At 46.2% G+C, this 16,790-nt stretch overlaps 1 protein-coding gene and 1 non-coding gene across 2 annotated transcripts in view; one reads left to right on the top strand and one right to left on the bottom strand.

Annotated features, from left to right (window-relative positions):
• Positions 1-16,063, bottom strand: part of TDRD1 (tudor domain containing 1) — a 46,335-nt gene extending 30,272 nt beyond the window's left edge. The window contains exons 1-5 of the mRNA XM_058671095.1: positions 15,981-16,063; positions 12,832-13,070; positions 5,885-6,208; positions 3,518-3,567; positions 584-728 (exon numbers count right to left, since the gene is read on the bottom strand). Coding sequence (XP_058527078.1) covers positions 584-728; positions 3,518-3,567; positions 5,885-6,208; positions 12,832-13,070; positions 15,981-16,063 — 841 coding nt within the window. The remainder of the gene's footprint in view (positions 1-583; positions 729-3,517; positions 3,568-5,884; positions 6,209-12,831; positions 13,071-15,980) is intronic.
• On the top strand, positions 9,900-10,006 carry LOC118759518 (U6 spliceosomal RNA). Its single transcript, XR_004996236.2, has one exon. It is a non-coding gene; the product is annotated as a U6 spliceosomal RNA (small nuclear RNA).
• Positions 16,064-16,790: the final 727 nt, after the last annotated feature.

The raw sequence follows: 16,790 nt of genomic DNA, 5'->3' as shown, positions 1-16,790 counted from the left end.
TAATCAAAATGTTCATCACCTGAAGAGCATTTTAACTGTGCTGACATGGCACCGGGTGAACACATATAATTTTATCCACCAAAAAAAAAAAGCGCACACTGTGGTATAACCTTACAATGGAACGCTACTTGGCAATGAACAAAAATAACTGACACGATGCAACATGGATTAATCTCAAAAAAAAGTATTCTAAAGGAAATAGACTTTACATAAAAGGGTTTATATCATATGGTTTGTTTATATGAAACTCTGACAGGCAAAATTAATTTATAGTGAAGAAAGCAGCATTTGCCTCTAAGGGTATGGTGGCTGGGAAGGACATGAGAAACATGCCCCGTGTTTTGGTGGGGTTTGTGAGTTTCTGCAGTTCACTGTCTGTTAATTTCACCTGAACAGGTGAGAGAGCACCCACCGGAAGCAGGAAGAGAAACAGCTGGCAGCTTGACAGCTACTGTGGCTGAGAGATAACACCCACACGCGCATACACTTATGTTTACACTTTCTAGGCTTAAAATTCATCGTAATAAAGATGTTGCCCAAACATGCAGAATAAGCCCACAGGCATCCAAGACAAGATGCTTACCAAACAGGCCACAGCGATGGCAAGTTGTGGACCGAACAGGAGGCCCTAAGGAGTTGAAGAGTGCCGGGTTACTGATGGACAAAGAATTCTCAGAAACTTTGTGCACCTTTTTGGACTTTGTGGGAGGTACGTTGCTGCTGGGCTTCTATTAGGAACAAAGAGCAGAGTTAGAATTCAGTATCACTTCCTCTTTTAAACACACTTGTGATTCCCTCTTGTGGTGATACAGAGTAAATGTACTTTTCCCTATTCCACAAAGCACAAAATGTTCTCAATTTATATACAAAACAAGTGTAAGAGGACTCTGAACAAGGAAACTTCTGATTTAAAAAAAAAGGGGAGGAACATGTTGGCAAATTCTCTGGGTTTTCATTTTGCCTAATATCCCAGAATAGGTGCTGTAGAAGGTTGCAATTTAGAAACATCAAATGGTGGTGCCAATTAAAACTCTCACTGAAAAATCTGCTCCCTCCAGCCACAGGACCAGGAAAGGGCTAGGCCAACAAGGCAGAGATCTCACTAGTTAACGGATTCCCCTCCAGATAAACATCACAGTTGCAGTTGCACCCTGATCCCAGCAGCAAAAGTAGAGTGGATGCCTGAACTCTACTGACAAGACTATAATGGGGAGCCTCAAGTCTTTCTCACTGGTGTAGTACCAGAAAGGGCCCACAGGGTAGGGGGACACATTTGCTCCCTGGGTAAGGAGGAGGACACTGTTTCCCACAGAACTGATGACGGACTGAGCCGGACCCTACACTGGCTGACACACACAGGAGTCAGGTCTGGGGTCACCTCTGGTGAGGTTTCTTTGGGGACCTCTGCCCCCACAACTGGACTGCTGATCTCAAAACTCCAACCACAGGGAAAATCACAGGATCTGTGGTCTGCTCAAGGAACGCATGTATCATTACTCAGCCTCCTCAACTGCTGAAGCCTGTGCAGTGGACAGCATGTCCAGATGCACATGGGGAACATGATAGCTCATTGAGGCCTACAGAGAACATCCAGTACCATGGGTGGCAGAACAAACTGGACAACTCTCCCAGCCAAGCATCTGGGTGAGTGGAGACCCTGTGGTGGACTATGTCAGCCAACAGAGCCTGGAAGGATTTCCTCAACCTTGGAACAATGAAATCAACAACACCTCAAAACTATGAAAACCACGTAAGGAGCACCCTTGGAATATGCTCCACATTGGGGACCCTAGGATAACATTGAGTGGTTGGCCCCTACCCCGGGTACCAACGCGTTAGGACTGCTGGAAGCAATCTTCTCCCCTTCTCTCCTCCCTTCCTCCAGATGCAGGAAGAAAAAAAAATGGGAAACAACTGTCTCATCCACTTTCCCCAATTCCTTGATGGTTCCCAGCATGATCAATGGTTCACATGGGTGTCCGTCCTTCTCAACTATGTAAACATCATCAAAAAACAAAAACAAAAGAACACCTTGGCAAGATGTGTTCTAAATGATCTGTTTAAGGGAAATACATGTAGGATAACTCTAAGAGGATATGTGGGAAGAATCACTCTACCCAATCTCAAGATTATAAACTCTAGTCCTCAAGACTGTGGAACTGGTGAGGAGAGGAAAGAATATTTTTAGCAAATGACTCTAGATCAATTGAACAACCACAGGCGAAGTAACAGGCAAAACAGATCAAGGCATTAATGAGAAATGTAAAACTTTGAAACATTAAAAAAATACCATTTGGGGGAGATTTAGTACAAATAGAGTTTGAGAACTCGAAGTTAAAAGTATAGTCCATTTAGTCCAGTCAAAAATTGATCAACTGCACCCATTAAAATTTTTCTTTAGTAAAGACAGAAACACTACATACCAGCAAAAAAAATTGCCAAACACATATTTGATTAAGTAGTAACTGAAACATATGAAGAATCCTGAAAACTCAATAGTAAAAAAAAAATCCAATAAGACATGGACAAAAGACAAACATTTTACACAAGAGGAAATGCAGATGAAAAGTACATGGATGGAAGCTCAACACTGTTACCCACTAGGGACAGGTAAAGCCATACTGAGGTATTAAATTAAAAGCACAATGAGGTATCAGTCCACACTTTGAACAATGAGTAAAATAAAAATAGTTAACAGCATCAAATATATATCATATACACTCTTGGTGAAAATGTAAAATGGTTTAGTTACTCTGGAAAATAGTCAAGTGGTTTCTTAAAAAGAGAAAAATGCATCTACTCTCTTTACTTAACCATACCACATAAAACCCTGTACTGCAGTTTTTCAGTAGCCCAAAGTGGACACAAGCCAAATATACTTTAAAGGGCAAATCCTTAAACCGAGCTCTCCTGTAGCAGGTAGACCTACTTAGCAATAGAAAAGATCAAACTATTGATACATACAATAACCTGTATCAATCTTTAAACAATTAAATGCAGTAAGAAAGTCAATTTCAAAAGCTTAAATGCTTTCTGATTTCACTTATACAATGGTCTTAAAAATGACCAAATTGTGGAAATACAGATTATGAAATTAGTGGGTGTCTGAGATTGAGAGGGGGGAGACAGCCCCAAAGGCAGGTAGGTGAGGCTCTAAGAAGGCACAGAGGGTCCCCCCGGACCCCCACCCTGAAGTGAGGGACCACCCTGCGTCCTGAACATGTTAATGTCAGTGTCCCAGCTGCAGCTGGGAGGGACACCCCAGTTCTGCCACATGTCACCCCTGGGAGACACTGGGCACAGGCCTCTCAGGATCTGGTTTTTTTTTTCAACTGCACTTGACTGTAACTAAAAAGAAATGCTTATCTTTTAAGTTCACAGGTTGAAGAAAACAAAGTCTGACCTTGAGCCATACCTACAAATTGAATACTTCTTTATTAGCACAGTTCAAAAACACATTCAAACTCTTGTACCTAAACAAAAATGCAAAAGGTTTAATTAACCTTCAAGTACTTACTTCTTTGGATGGTGAGTTATTTCTAGCAGTGAGAGGCGACAGTGAGTTCCCTGGGAAGCAAAATTACAAATCCTAATAAAGCTCCAAATATTATTCTTAATGTTAAAAAAAACAGCATAACTAAGTAGTATTCAAAAAAACCGGGTTTACATCCTAATCACTTTACAGCTATACATCAACAGGCAACACCCTTATCCTAAGGGAAAATAAGGACCTGACAGCTTCTTGAGTATTTTGCTTTACACCTCACAACGCAGACTTATACTCATTCAGTAACATGGTTATTTTCCCGCCTTTTGAACTCAAGAACATCTTCACATTCTTAAAAAATTCTTACCCAGGAGCCCAAGCAGTTTTCACTTACGTGGCTTATGCCTGTTGAAATTTACCGTATTTCTGAAAATTAAATTTGAACATACTCATTTACCTAAAACCAAAATGTTTTACTTGTTAACATAATTGTCATAATAAAATCATAGTGAGCACAGCGTCTCCTCTTTGTCCGTATGTTTAATGTTTGGCTTACCAGGAGACTAGAAAATTACGCAGTTGCAAAACAGAGGCGTCTCAGATAACTGTGAAGATTTCCACGTCACACCAAAATGCAAGCGGCAGATGAAAAGTCACAGGCCTAACGTAACGGCTTAATGGTTAAACCCTCATCTTGCAAGAGCCAGGATCCTCTATGGATGGTGGTTCGTGTCCCGGCTGTTCCACTTCCCATCCAGCTCCCTGCTTATGGCCTGGGAAAGCAGTGACAGATGGTCCAAAGCCTTGGGATCCTGTAACCATGTGGGAGGCCCAGAAGAAGCTTCTGGCTTCTGATTGGCTCAGTTCCGGCCGTTATGGCCACTGGAGGATTGAACCACGTGGATAGAAGATCTTTTTCTTTACCTCTCCATCTCTCTGTAAATCTGATCTGCCTTTCCAATAAAAAACAAATCTTTGAAAAGAAAAAAAGTTACAGTGTGGACTCTAAGGCCATATCAATGAGCTTTCCATGCAGTCATGCTACAGCCCACTGACTGGGAGCTGATGTTGGGGTGTGGCAAAGTAAGCTGAAATGTGCCATCAACTGGGACTTGGAGTCTGATTGGCTCAGCTTTCGATCTGGCTCCCTGCTAATGCACCTGGGAAAGCAGTGTAAGACGGCCCGAGTGCTTGGGCCTGCCACCCATGCTTGACCAGGAGGAAGCTGCTGACTTTGGCACAGGCCACCAGAAAAGCCCAAGCATGGGGGAGCTCAGGAACTCCCCATGGCAGACACCAGCTTCCAAAAACCCTCATTTTCTCTGATGCTCCAATTTTATCATCAGCGATAAAGTACTGGCAGTGGTTGTCCTTGAAGTGACAGACGTACTCTTGTTTTCACAAAATGCTGGCTAGACTCTGCTTGAAGAACCACTCTGTCACTCTTTCCAAGCACAAAGGATAATGCAAGATAAATGCTTCCTCTGGTCACAATGCAAATCATCACCTTGCTTTTCCACAAGGAGGCAATGCCCATTCATTACAAAAAACACTAAAAAATCCCTGTGCAGAGGAGCAAGTCAGAAAGAAATGAATCGTTTTCATTGCTCCACCAAGGACATTTAAATTGAAATGGGCATTTCTGGGTTTTGTTTGCTTAACTGCAAGTGCATGGTAATGAAGAGCACACTGCCCACTGACCCAGGTAGACATTCTGCCCTGAGTGCAGCTTCAAGGCACTAACAGGTCAGCCACTGTGCTGTGTAGCTCCCGTGTACAATCAGCATGCACAAGACAGGCCGATCACGGTTGGAAACCATCAGCAAATAGCCACATGCTGAGGAGCACATCACCTCAGTGCTGAAAGATCACATCACAGCTCATAAACATTCAAGGAGGCTCAATTCCAGCAGGACCCAGCCCCCTTTCAAAGCAGACTTTTTAGAATCAGGATTGAAGGAATGAGAACTCACAGCAACTGGGCCATATCTTAGACACAGGAGTCCATAGCTCTGTGAGCTACTACACACAACTATTTTGCAAGGTATTTAAAAAAATACAATCTTGGGAACACACACAAGAAAGCCAATGTGTGTGCCTACTACATCTCTGGACGTATCTATACAGATACTAATACTTGCACCTTCACTGAGTTTAATTCTCTGTGAAGGGAAAATAAAAGGCTCTTCTGCAGATATTTTCCCCCAGAAATCTGTAATTAAACAAACCAAAGGTAATTACAATCTGGGTTTCCCTTCTAAATTAATAATGAAACGCAAATACCACAGGTTGTAGTCACTTGAGTGCTGTGTTTACAGCTCTCTGGTTCAGTCATATAGACGTGTGAAAGTGCTAGAAACCATTAGAATCAGGAAGAAGGCCACGGTCTGCACTCACCTGTGGGCGGTGTCTTCAGGTCTCCTCTGGTTCCCGCTTCTCCACTGATGCCATTAGTGTTTGAAGACGTGGAACCATCGTCCTGACTAGCCAGAAACTGCTTGGTTTGCTCACCAAGCAAAAAGCTGTTCTTTTTGTTTATTGTCTCTGGGCTTTTTAACCTGAAAGTTGGATGATTGTGGTGTGGCCCGGGATTCCTCAGAGAATCCCGTGAAGGAAGCTTGCTTTCAGCTTTCTCGAAGTTAAATGGCTCTGTCATTTTACAAGTAGACGTTTCCAAACTATTTCTTGACAGCACATTCAGTGGCGATTTAACACAGAAGTCTAAGGAAAGAAATACATTAAAGAAGCAACTTTTAATGACAAAAGCGGAATGGCAGGCAAAGTGATTTCTTCCATAAAATGGAATCATGCCATCAAATCTGGCCTTCAGGCACAAGCCCGGATAATTCTCTAAGTACAAACTCCAAGTTTAATGGACATCAATGACAAAACAACAAAGCAAGACACATCTGAAGAGTAGTCTAACTTTAACTCCACTGCCGACTTCACAAAGCTTTCACAGTAACATAAAAAGGGTTTTTATGCTTTAAAAGAAATATATCCAACCTACACCTTAATGACAAACCACAAGATGGTGCCTTTTGAAGCAGTTCATCACTTCCCCACTGCCTTCTCAGAATCTCTCTCCTACTTTATGCTACACCAAGTCCTTGAATTTGCTGAACCCAACACCCAGAATGTCCCTGTTCCCTGTGCTCATCACAGCGTGTGTTCAGCTCAAGATCAGTGCGGCTGAGCCCCTTGCTCAGCTCAGACAGGCTCCAGCTGAACCTGCGTGAACTGTAACCTGTACTGCTGCTTTGAATGTGCCGTCTGTGTGGACCCTTCTCTCAAAGTTAGGCCCAGTGCAGGGTTTCCCTGTCTCATGTGTTGCTCTACACAGAATGAAGCTAGCCCATTGTTTCCCTAGAACTCTTGTGAGCCTTTCAGGGTAACTCAAGGGCAAAGCAAACAACGTCACTCTGAAGCAGCAGCTCCTGGCCATCTCCGTCAACTCAGTTTCTGCCTCTTCTCCCACAACTGCCCATAAGCAGAGGAAAAAAGCCATAAAGGCAAACCATGCTGCTGCACAAGACTGAATAGAAAATGAACAGCAATATGATCCTCCCTTTTAACTAACTAAAACTTCCACCTCATTTCTAGTTTTTAAGTTAGGTTAAACTAGTGCAATGACAGCAGAGAAAAGACCATGAAATTTAAAAAATATGCACTCTCAAAGGTAGGGCACTCACCGTAGGCTCGATCCAAGGAAGCCAGTTCTGACAGGCTGAAGATGGACAGCCACAGTGGGAGAGCAGCAGCCAGGAAGCATCTGTCCCAACAAGCCTAAACTGGAGGATCAGACAGAGAGCTACAATACTGGATGCAGCAAGGAGAGAGAACATGTCAAGCAACAGGAGGGAAACACCTTCCGGAGAGCTGGAGGTGGGGTGGGCTTATGAATGCTGACTCCAGTCTCCATAACAAACAGAAAGGATTGTCATTGCATTATTGAGAGTAACTGCCAGAAAAATGGAAATGGAATGCATACTTTTAAAAGAGGAAAAACAGTGAAGCATGGTAATAATTAGCTAACCTCCAAATACTGTAACAGAAACAAACCCAAGTAATGTATACCAATGAATCAGTCTAAAAAAATAATAAAAATGCAGGGGGGGGTCAAGCTGGATGTTGTACACAAAAAGCACACATAAAAATTATATGGTATGCTTGAAAATAAAAGGAATAAAACATGTGCTTTGCAAAAAGCCAAAACAAAGAAGAAATGTTAACAGGTTAAAAAATTCAAGAAGAAACTCCTAAGACATACTTTACACTGATTAAAAAAAAAATTCAAAGACAGAGCAGTAGGAGTGTCTGAAACAAAACAAACTGCCTCGGAGATGACTGAAGGGGGAAAATATCAGTTCATGCAAGGACCTAGCCATCTCAGACACACACCAGACACAGAGCAAGCGGGGAAGGAGCAAATGGATCCAACAGCGACCAACACAACCAACACTGAGTGCTGTGTACTCTGCACTACAAAGACTGAGTCATTCAGCCCCCCAAAGCCCAGCATTATTCGGGTTACACCTATGTAAGACCATGCACAACAACGTCTTTATCAGTTTATGACCTCAATCAGCCTGCACCACGCAAGCACTCAGCCATCTTCCACTCCTAGGAAGGCTTTCAGCCTGGCTCTGCCACGCAGGGAATGAACCAGCAGAGGGATGGAAGATCTCAGTGTGTGTGCATGTGTGTGTGTGTGTGTGTGTGTGTGTGTGTGCACTACCCAGGGAATGAACCAGCAGAGGGATGGAAGATCTCAGAGTGTGTGTGTGTGTACGCGTGCGCACTACTCAGGGAATGAACCAGCAGAGGGATGGAAGATCTGAATGTGTGTGTGTGTGTGTGTGTGCATGTCTGCAATGCTTTCAAATAAATAACCTTTACAAAAAACTTGCTGAAACAGCACAAAGGTAGTGACTGAGAGCAAATATGCATACATGAACAAATACTTATACTTTAAAAATGTAATAAACACAAGGGAACAACCATTCAACCTCAGCTATGGTTTCCTTTCTTTCTTTTTTTAATTCACACTGAAATAACCTATTTTCTGCCTAGTGTGGGTGCTGTGAAAGAGGCCACTCATCACTGAAGAGCACACTCCCTCTAGGATGCAAATGTGCCTCTGTGTGGTCCTAAAAAGGCGCTGAGCTACTCACTTAGTTACTCTTGCAGAAATCATCTCATTACAAAAAAAATCCTGTATGCATTCATGTTCATCTAAAGTGGTAAAAAAAAAAGGGGGGGTGGGTGTTGTGGCACAGGTTAAACTGCTGCTTGTGATGCCCACAAACCACATCGCAGTGCTTGGTTCAAGTCAGTTATTCTGGACTTCCTTTCCATGAGCTTGGGAGGGAGCATCTGAGAGCCCGGGCACCTGGGTTCCTCCCAGCCTCGTTCAGGACTGGGATGAAATCTGCATCTTCGAGCTTTGGCCTCCTTCAGCCTTGGCTGTGGCAAGCTTCTCGAGAGGCAACCAGAGGATGCAAGATTTCTTGGTGCCACTCTGCCTTTCGAATAAATAAACAGATTTTAAAAACTCAGGGTAGAGGGAAGTGATGGCAGCTGTCATGCACACCTTGACAAAGACAGATTATATGGTTATTTAGAATCCTGGTTTTCAAAAAAAATTGCATAATACTGCTAGAAGTTTTTATGTAAATAAAAAACTGAAAAAAATAAAGTTTACAGGTCAAGCATCCACAATCTGAAAATACAAAATGGTCTAGAATCCAAAACTTTTTGACACATCCATCTGTCCTTACAAGCGGAAAATTCCACCTCTGACTTTCTGTGGCTGCTCACAGTCAACACACAGATGCACTGTGGAAGACCTGCTTTGAAGTTTGGGCTCCTGGCTTCCACCCAGGCCATTTCCAGCTATGTCAGGCACCTAAAGAATAAACCAGCAGGTGCAAGCTGCAACTCTGTATAATTTCTTCTCTCCCTCCATTTCTCTACCTCTCTGTCCAACTTGCCCCTCACCACCTTTGCTGTTCAATAGATGAGAAAGGTTTTTTCCTAAGAACAAAGTGCACTAAAAATGTTATATAAAATAATCTCCTGAGACCCGGCGCCTAGCGGCTAAAGTCCTCGCCTTGCACATTCCAGGGTCCCATATTGGCACTGGTTCTAATCCCTGCAGCCCCACTTCCCATTCAGCTCCCTGCTTGTGGCCTGGGAAAGCAGTGGAGGATGGCCTGAGACCTTGGGACCCTGCACCCATGTAAGAGACCCGGAAGAAGCGCCTGGCTCCTGGCTTCAGATTGGCACAGCTCCGGCTGTTGCGGCTCACTTGGGGAGTAAACCATCAGACGGAGGATCTTTGTTTCTCCTCCTCTCAATATGTCTTTACAATAAAAAAAATAATAATAATAAATCTTAAAAAAATTATCTCGTGCTCGCTTCGGCAGCACATATTCTAAAATTGGAACGATACAGAGAAGATTAGCATGGCCCCTGAGCAAGGATGACACGCAAATTCATGAAGCGTTCCATATTTCTGTATATGCTTGCAATGAAAGAATCTCAACTGAACTTGAACTGTGGTAATGCAACAAGGTGGAGGAATCCACCATGGGGGGAGGGTTTGGGGAGCGGTGCGGGGAATCTCAGTGCCTATAAAACTGTGTCACATAATGCAATGTAATTAAATTAAAAAAAATACATATCTCCTGAATAGGCATGCAAGGTATATACGAAACTTAAATGGTTTCATGTTTGGGCCTGGATCACATTTCCAGGATATCTCATTATACATATGCAAATGTTCCCAAATCCAAAGCATTTCTGCTCCCAAGCAGTTTGGGTAAAGCATACTCAACCTGTATAAACATTCAATAAAAACAGCAAGAAAAAAAGAAGAAAAAAATGTGCAAACTCCACATTAAAAGTATGAACTTAAAATTCAACATATTTTGAATAGTAACGAGTTGTCTGGGATGAGTTGATGAGGTAATTTTTTTCACTTTTTCTTTTCCAGTTTTCAAATTATACCTAAATTATACTTTTATAGTAGGGAAAAAAAGTGAAAGAATCACATAATACAATCAAAGGACAAAGCTACAACAATTCAGCAATACTTAGCTTTGATCCTGGAGTTAGGTAACACTTTTTCTGAGAATAAAGTCAGGACTCTCCTCAGGGAACAAAGGATTCTGAAAAGGAGCTGGCAACCAGCCAGTGGGCAAGTGGCACTCCCTCCGTTTATGCCTCTGCTTTGCTTCCTTGGTGAGATTTACAGATTTGCTTGGAAGGCCTAGTGACAGGGGAAGAATTCTTCCTTTCACTGGTTTACTCCCCAGATTCCCGCCAACAACCAAGGCTGCTGGAACTCAGGGGACAGGAACCCAAACATGCTGGGCGACACCTGTCCCTAGCAGGTGCGTTGGATGAAAGCTGAACTGGAAGCTGAGCAGCTGGGACTTGAAGGAGGCATTCCAGTCCAGGAACCACCCCACCACAGTGACAGCTCAACCCGCTGTGTGACTCTGGGACAGCACTACTCCCAGGACTCAGTTTTCAAACAGGCAGCCAAGGCTATTTAGTCCAAATGATTCCTGGTCACCTAAAACCTGGAATTATACTATCTTAAATGTGTAATTCTCATGTCATTGACTTTCCCTTGGTCAATTACAATGCTATGAGTTTTTACACATATATTAAATGCATGTGTGACTACCACCAAAATCGGGAAACAGCAGCAGGCTTTTACAGGCTGAATTTGAATACTGAAAGCACTTCTAGGACTCTGCATTTACAGCTACATGCCTTTATCCCGTGTCAGACACTGGGTACATCTGAATCTTGAATATGCACAATCTGTGGCCTAACTTAATTCCCAACCTTGGTCTGCAGACTTTTCATCTACAGGTAGAGATACTGACGCAAAGATCTTAACGCCCCGTGGCTTCAGCTCCCCCACCCCCAACCTCAAATACAGCCCATTATGTTGGCTTGCTCACCAACAAAAATGTATTAAGTCACCTGGAATCCACAGTCCTGGTTGCCTAGTTAACACAGGAGGCTAATTTGAGGAGTTCCCTCCTTCCTTCATGTTAAAGGGATCCCTTACAGTCTCGGGGTTGGGGATGTCATAAAAAGGCAATAGCCTGGGCATGACTCAGTTGTTGAGAGGCTTGGGCTGGGTGTGTCACCGACCTCAGGACCCTGGGAGGTTCCCAGGAGCAATCTCTTACTCCCTTGGAATCAAACTCCCCGCCTTCTCTAGCCTTGGGGGACCATCCTAGGATCCACGGCAGGGCAGCGTGAGGCAAGCCCTTTCTTCTCCTTTGAGGAGGGCACAGAGTCAACCCAGGGGCACTGGCCGTGACATTTAGCCATTGTTTTCCTTCTCTGGAGGATTTCTTCCTGGTCACCCCACACAATCTGCTCAAAGAACCAAAGAACTCGTGGGGCACAAGAACACGGGCTTTGAGGTCACACCCAAGTCCCCCTTTCCTCGTCTGGTAGGGCTATTTTGGGCAAACCACTTCATGTCTCTGGGGTCCAGGGACTGGTAAAAGGAGGAAGTGTACACAAGCCACTCAGCTAAGTACTTAAGGCACGGGCATTCTCTCCATTGAACTCGGAACAGCCATGGCTTAAAAAAAATCCGACTGGAATGGGTCTGCACGTTTGAGAAGTACAGTACTACTATTTCTTTATGCCCAGGGATGAGCCACGGTGAGCTCATTTACTTGTCGAGGCCAGCTCCTTTCACTGTCAGGGTAAGAATCAGGTCAGATTTCTGCCTCTGAGGTATTGCATCTGATACCTTTGTGTCTCTGAGCCAACCAGAAGCATCTGTTCTAACTCCGGAGGCCCGACAGGACAAATGAGGTAGGACCAGCGGCACAGGTGGTGCAAATCAGCGCCAGCTTACTCACACCGGCAGTGACTGCCGCGTGCAGCTTACCCACACGGCTGGCACTGCAGCCTTTGAGTTAAATGAAAGCACCCAATTCTTACACAGTTCCTTTTCAAGAAAAGCGGCGCGTCCACATCTGCGCACTACTCCCACATCCACTTCAGGACACCCCCCCCCCCACTGGCCCACACCTCAGGCCTGCATCGCCAGCCCCTCCAACCAACACGGAGTCGTCCCAGACCCAAACCTCCAAGCCCTGACCTCACCCTTCTCAGCCAAGACCCCAAAGCTTCTTCTACCCTTCCAACCTCACTCCACTTCCAGGCCCCTTGGACCGGCTCAACGCCCGATTTCAACGCCCGACCTCAACGTCCAGCTCCCAACGTCCAGCCCCCAACGACCGAAGCCCCACAACCTCACGCTGCTCTTCTTCCTCCCCCAGGTCCCTGGTAAGCCTGACCTGAGAAGAGGCTGAAGGGCTGCTGACCCTGACCTCTCTCTCTCAAGGCAGCCCGCTGTGGCGTCAGGCGGCTGCCTGGACACCTCCGGGCCCAGCAGCTCCACACGCGCTCTACCGGCCTCCAAAGCCCAGTCACCTCCCAGGCTTCCAGCAGCGCGCCTGCGCGGTCTGGCCGCGCACGTCGCGCCTGCGCACTCAGCGCCACGTGCGTCCGGCGACGCCCACGCGCGCCCTCCCACCTGCGGCTGAGCGCGAGTGCCCCGGCTGTGAGTTCTGGAATTTGCTTGTGGATAGATCTAGGAAGCAGTGTATCTACATAATATCTATCTACCTGTCCATTAGAAAAGATAGCCCCGAGAACGAGTTTGTGATGGTTGCCTTTTTATTCAGATTTGCTTGGTGCCTCGTGTCCATTCTGCTTAAGTTTTTCTTGCGGCTGTTTCTCAGACTTCCCTTGACCACCTCCTTCAGTATGGTAGGTAGGTAAGGTCTTTTGTAGACAGGGGAATCACACGATTGGAATTTGATTTTCCTCATGGTAGGAATGGAGTTAGGGAAGTTACCGGAAAGGAAGGGGCCACTTAACGGGACCCCAGTGTTTCTCGAGCGGAGGCAGGGAGCATCTGAGGAGAAGCAGGAGATTTCTGGAAGGATCCTCTCTCTCTCTGCGCAAAGTCTACACCGAGGAACTTAATGATAGCTGTGGCAGCGTGAAGCCAGCAGGCAGAAGCTTCAACTGGGTCTTCCACATAGGAGCTGGGGCCCAAACACTTGGGCTATCCCCCCTGGTTCTCCCAGGCCCACCGGCAGGGAGCTGGATTGGAGGTGAATTAGCGGGCCCTCCAGCTGGTGCCCATATGGGACATGGGGGTGGCAGGCAGGTGCTTAACTCACTGCATCACAACGCCCGCCCCTGGAGTATTGTCTTTAATAGTAGGTATGTTCAAAACAAGGTTAATATTTGTACTTAGTGAGCTGTTGGGAGAAAAGGTTCTGTTTTATCCATGCCCTTTTCTTACAATTTACTTATCGAAAAAAGGGCAATTCTTCTCGCAACTGACTTCGATTGCCTCTCTATTTTTTATTTATTTTTTTAAAAATTGATTTATTTTTATTGGAAAGATTTACAGAGAGAAGGAGAGACAGAAAAATCTTCCATCTGTTGCTTCACTCTGCAATGGCCAGAGCTGAGCCGATCAGAAGCCAGGAACTTCTTCCCGGTCTCCCACATAGGTGCAGGATCCCAAGGCTTTGGGCCGTCCTCCACTGCTTTCCCAGGCCACAAGCAGGGAGCTGGATGGGAAGCAGAGCAGCTGGGATTAGAACCGGTGCCCACATGGGACCCTAGTATGTGCAAGGCGAGCACTCTAGCTCACAGGGCTCTTGCCTCTCTTTTTATAAGAATTGCCTCAGGTGTTTCTCTGTTGCAGTAGATCAAAAGTTACATATCAGGTAGCTGTTTCCCTGTAGGGGACACCAAGATTGACTGAGTAGGCTCAAGTGTTGTTATCATGAGGTTTCCCACAACTTTTTATCTAAGCTTCTGGACTGACAGATGACCACTATCTGTGTATATTATTTCATTACAGTTTGCAAAATGGTGATAGATTCTCCTTTTACGTTTGTTACATAGAATTCTGCGGGAGAATGTTTCCATCCACTGTATGCTTCGCAGTCTGCAGCAGGAGAGGTTGGCCAAATGCCTCATTTTTTTTTTTCATTGCTATCAGTTTTCAGTGTGTGAGATTTCTTGATATCTTCCCAAAATGGTTAAAAACACTTTTGAAAATCAGTGCATGCACTGACTTTCAATGTAGCTGGTGTGTCTCAATGCTGCTGTTATTTTTGAACACTGAAATTATCCCTTGCTGACCAGCTGCAGCACAAGTGAATTATTTCCTTTTCAGGCACTACTCACGTTCTCTTCACGTTACTTCTACTTAGCTTCTGCTAAAATCAACATGTGCAAGCTCTTGTACATTTCCGTCCCAGACTGGGAATTGCCTTTGATCTTCAAGCAAAGTCCAGGTAATCTGTAGCAGGAAGTAGTATTTACACATCACCATTTGGAGAACAAAGGTATGCCATTAGATTGATTATAGTTTCAGGCTTTTCAGTGGGCAGATTTTTTTTTTTTAAGGAAAAATACTCTAGGTACATACTTATGTTTCTGACTTCAAATCAAGGATTGCATTATTTTTATTTCATTTCTATGATTTTCTATTACTATTTTTCTCTTATAGTGAAAAACTTGATTCCCAGAATTTAGAAATAATGGTATTCCTGACAATAGAAGTATTGAAACAGCTTATGGTTTCTTTGATTTCCACCCCTCCCTATCATCGTGGGAATGTTGGGTTGATTTGTCAAAGCCAAATCATTTCTCTCCCATCATGGACACTTTTAATGAATGTGCCTCCAGTGCAGTCGCTTTATTTGAGGAGGGAGGTGTTATTTCCTGTTGAAAAGGAAAGAGAAGAGAAAGTCAACGGAACGGTGTAAAGTTTTGCTAGACAACGTCTTGCCTTTAAGACTTGACTGGATTCATCATTTTACTCAAAGAGTCCTAACGCAAAAACCTTGTTTGTTCCCGCTCGGGACCCAGTCGGACAACCGTCTTCATACCCCTTTTGTGGACAGGGGATACCCGCCGAGAGGTTGCTTGCTGAGCTCGGGAACGCGCTCGGCCCAGGGCGGGAAGCGGACGCTCCAACTGTCAATTATTCAACAATGGCACTCTAGGGGCCACTCTGAAGAGCCGAACGCAGCGTTAGGCAACCCCAGAAACCTCTCCAAGGAGGTAAAGGGCGGGTAGGCTGGAGTCCCTGGAGACTCCGCCCTCGTCAGGTGCAAGGTCTGCGCATCAGTGCCGGGAAGCCACAGTTGGGAATTGTCTTTTATTGCTCTACGTCTCTCGAGCCAAAGGGAGAGAAGGGGTAATATCCTGACGGTCGCTTCTACGAGAAGAAACCACCTGCTTGGCTCCAGGAAAGTCGCCAGAGGCGGGTAGGACTAAGGGCCCGGGGGCTGCGCAGGTGGGACGCGCGCGGGGTATCCCAGCCAGGCCGGGCAGGGTGGGGGCCGCCCGGGGTCGCGAGGCTCCGCCCACTGCAGGCAGGTTACCCTGGCCCTCAAGGTGCGCGCGTCACGCCGCCCGCGTGGCGCTGGTTGGCTCCTCCGCGGAGCCCCGCCCCCCCAGCTGTAGCCCGGCCGGCTCCGGCGCCGCCGCCATCTTTGTTGATGTGTCAGCCCGGCGGGGGCTCGTGAAAGTGGCGGCTCCCCGAGCGAGGTGTCCTCCCTGTTCCCCGTCGCGCTCTCCCCCGCTCCTCCCCTCCTGCCCCGCTATGGAGAAGTCGGTTCCTGCGCCGCGGCGCCAGCGGCCCCCTTTGGGTGCGGCCTGAGTCTTGGAAAACTGGGGTGAGTGCCTGAGGGGCGCCCGCCCGCGGCGGACAGGGCGGCCTCCCTGCCGGCCGCTGTCGCGGGGAGCCGGGCTCGCAGCCCCTGTCCTCTCCTCCCCGGGAACGGGGCGACCTGGGCGAGTCGGGGGGCTCCTGGAGGCCGTGGGTCACGAGCGGCCGGATTGGCTGCACCTGGGCTGCCGGGGGATCTGGCATGGGTTTCGGTCGGCTTTTTCGCCTGTCGAGTTCACGCTGTTTGTGTGTTGTTTGTCGTTGTGGCGACTTGCTAGCCCTTCCTCGACCCCTGCCCTTCCTTGTACTAAGTTGCTGGAAATGGTTCTTTGTGGAGTTGCGGCTGAGAGGGACGCTGTTGTGTTTGGATGCTGCTTTTCTTCCAAGGACGTCATAAAGCTGGGTTGGGAGCGAAGGGATTCCAAACGTGACTCCATCCGAGTGTAAAATGGTGCAGCCCCCTAACACACGTGCCCGGCCGGCAAGCCCGAGGAACAGTGCAGGTGTGATGACCGCTCTGCTGTTAACAACTTGACAACTTTGGCTAAT

The sequence above is a fragment of the Ochotona princeps genome, chromosome 13 (assembly GCF_030435755.1).
Source record: "Ochotona princeps isolate mOchPri1 chromosome 13, mOchPri1.hap1, whole genome shotgun sequence".
Taxonomy (NCBI): domain Eukaryota; kingdom Metazoa; phylum Chordata; class Mammalia; order Lagomorpha; family Ochotonidae; genus Ochotona; species Ochotona princeps.
Note: the sequence above shows the minus strand (reverse complement) of the source record. Positions and strands in the feature narration are given on the sequence as shown.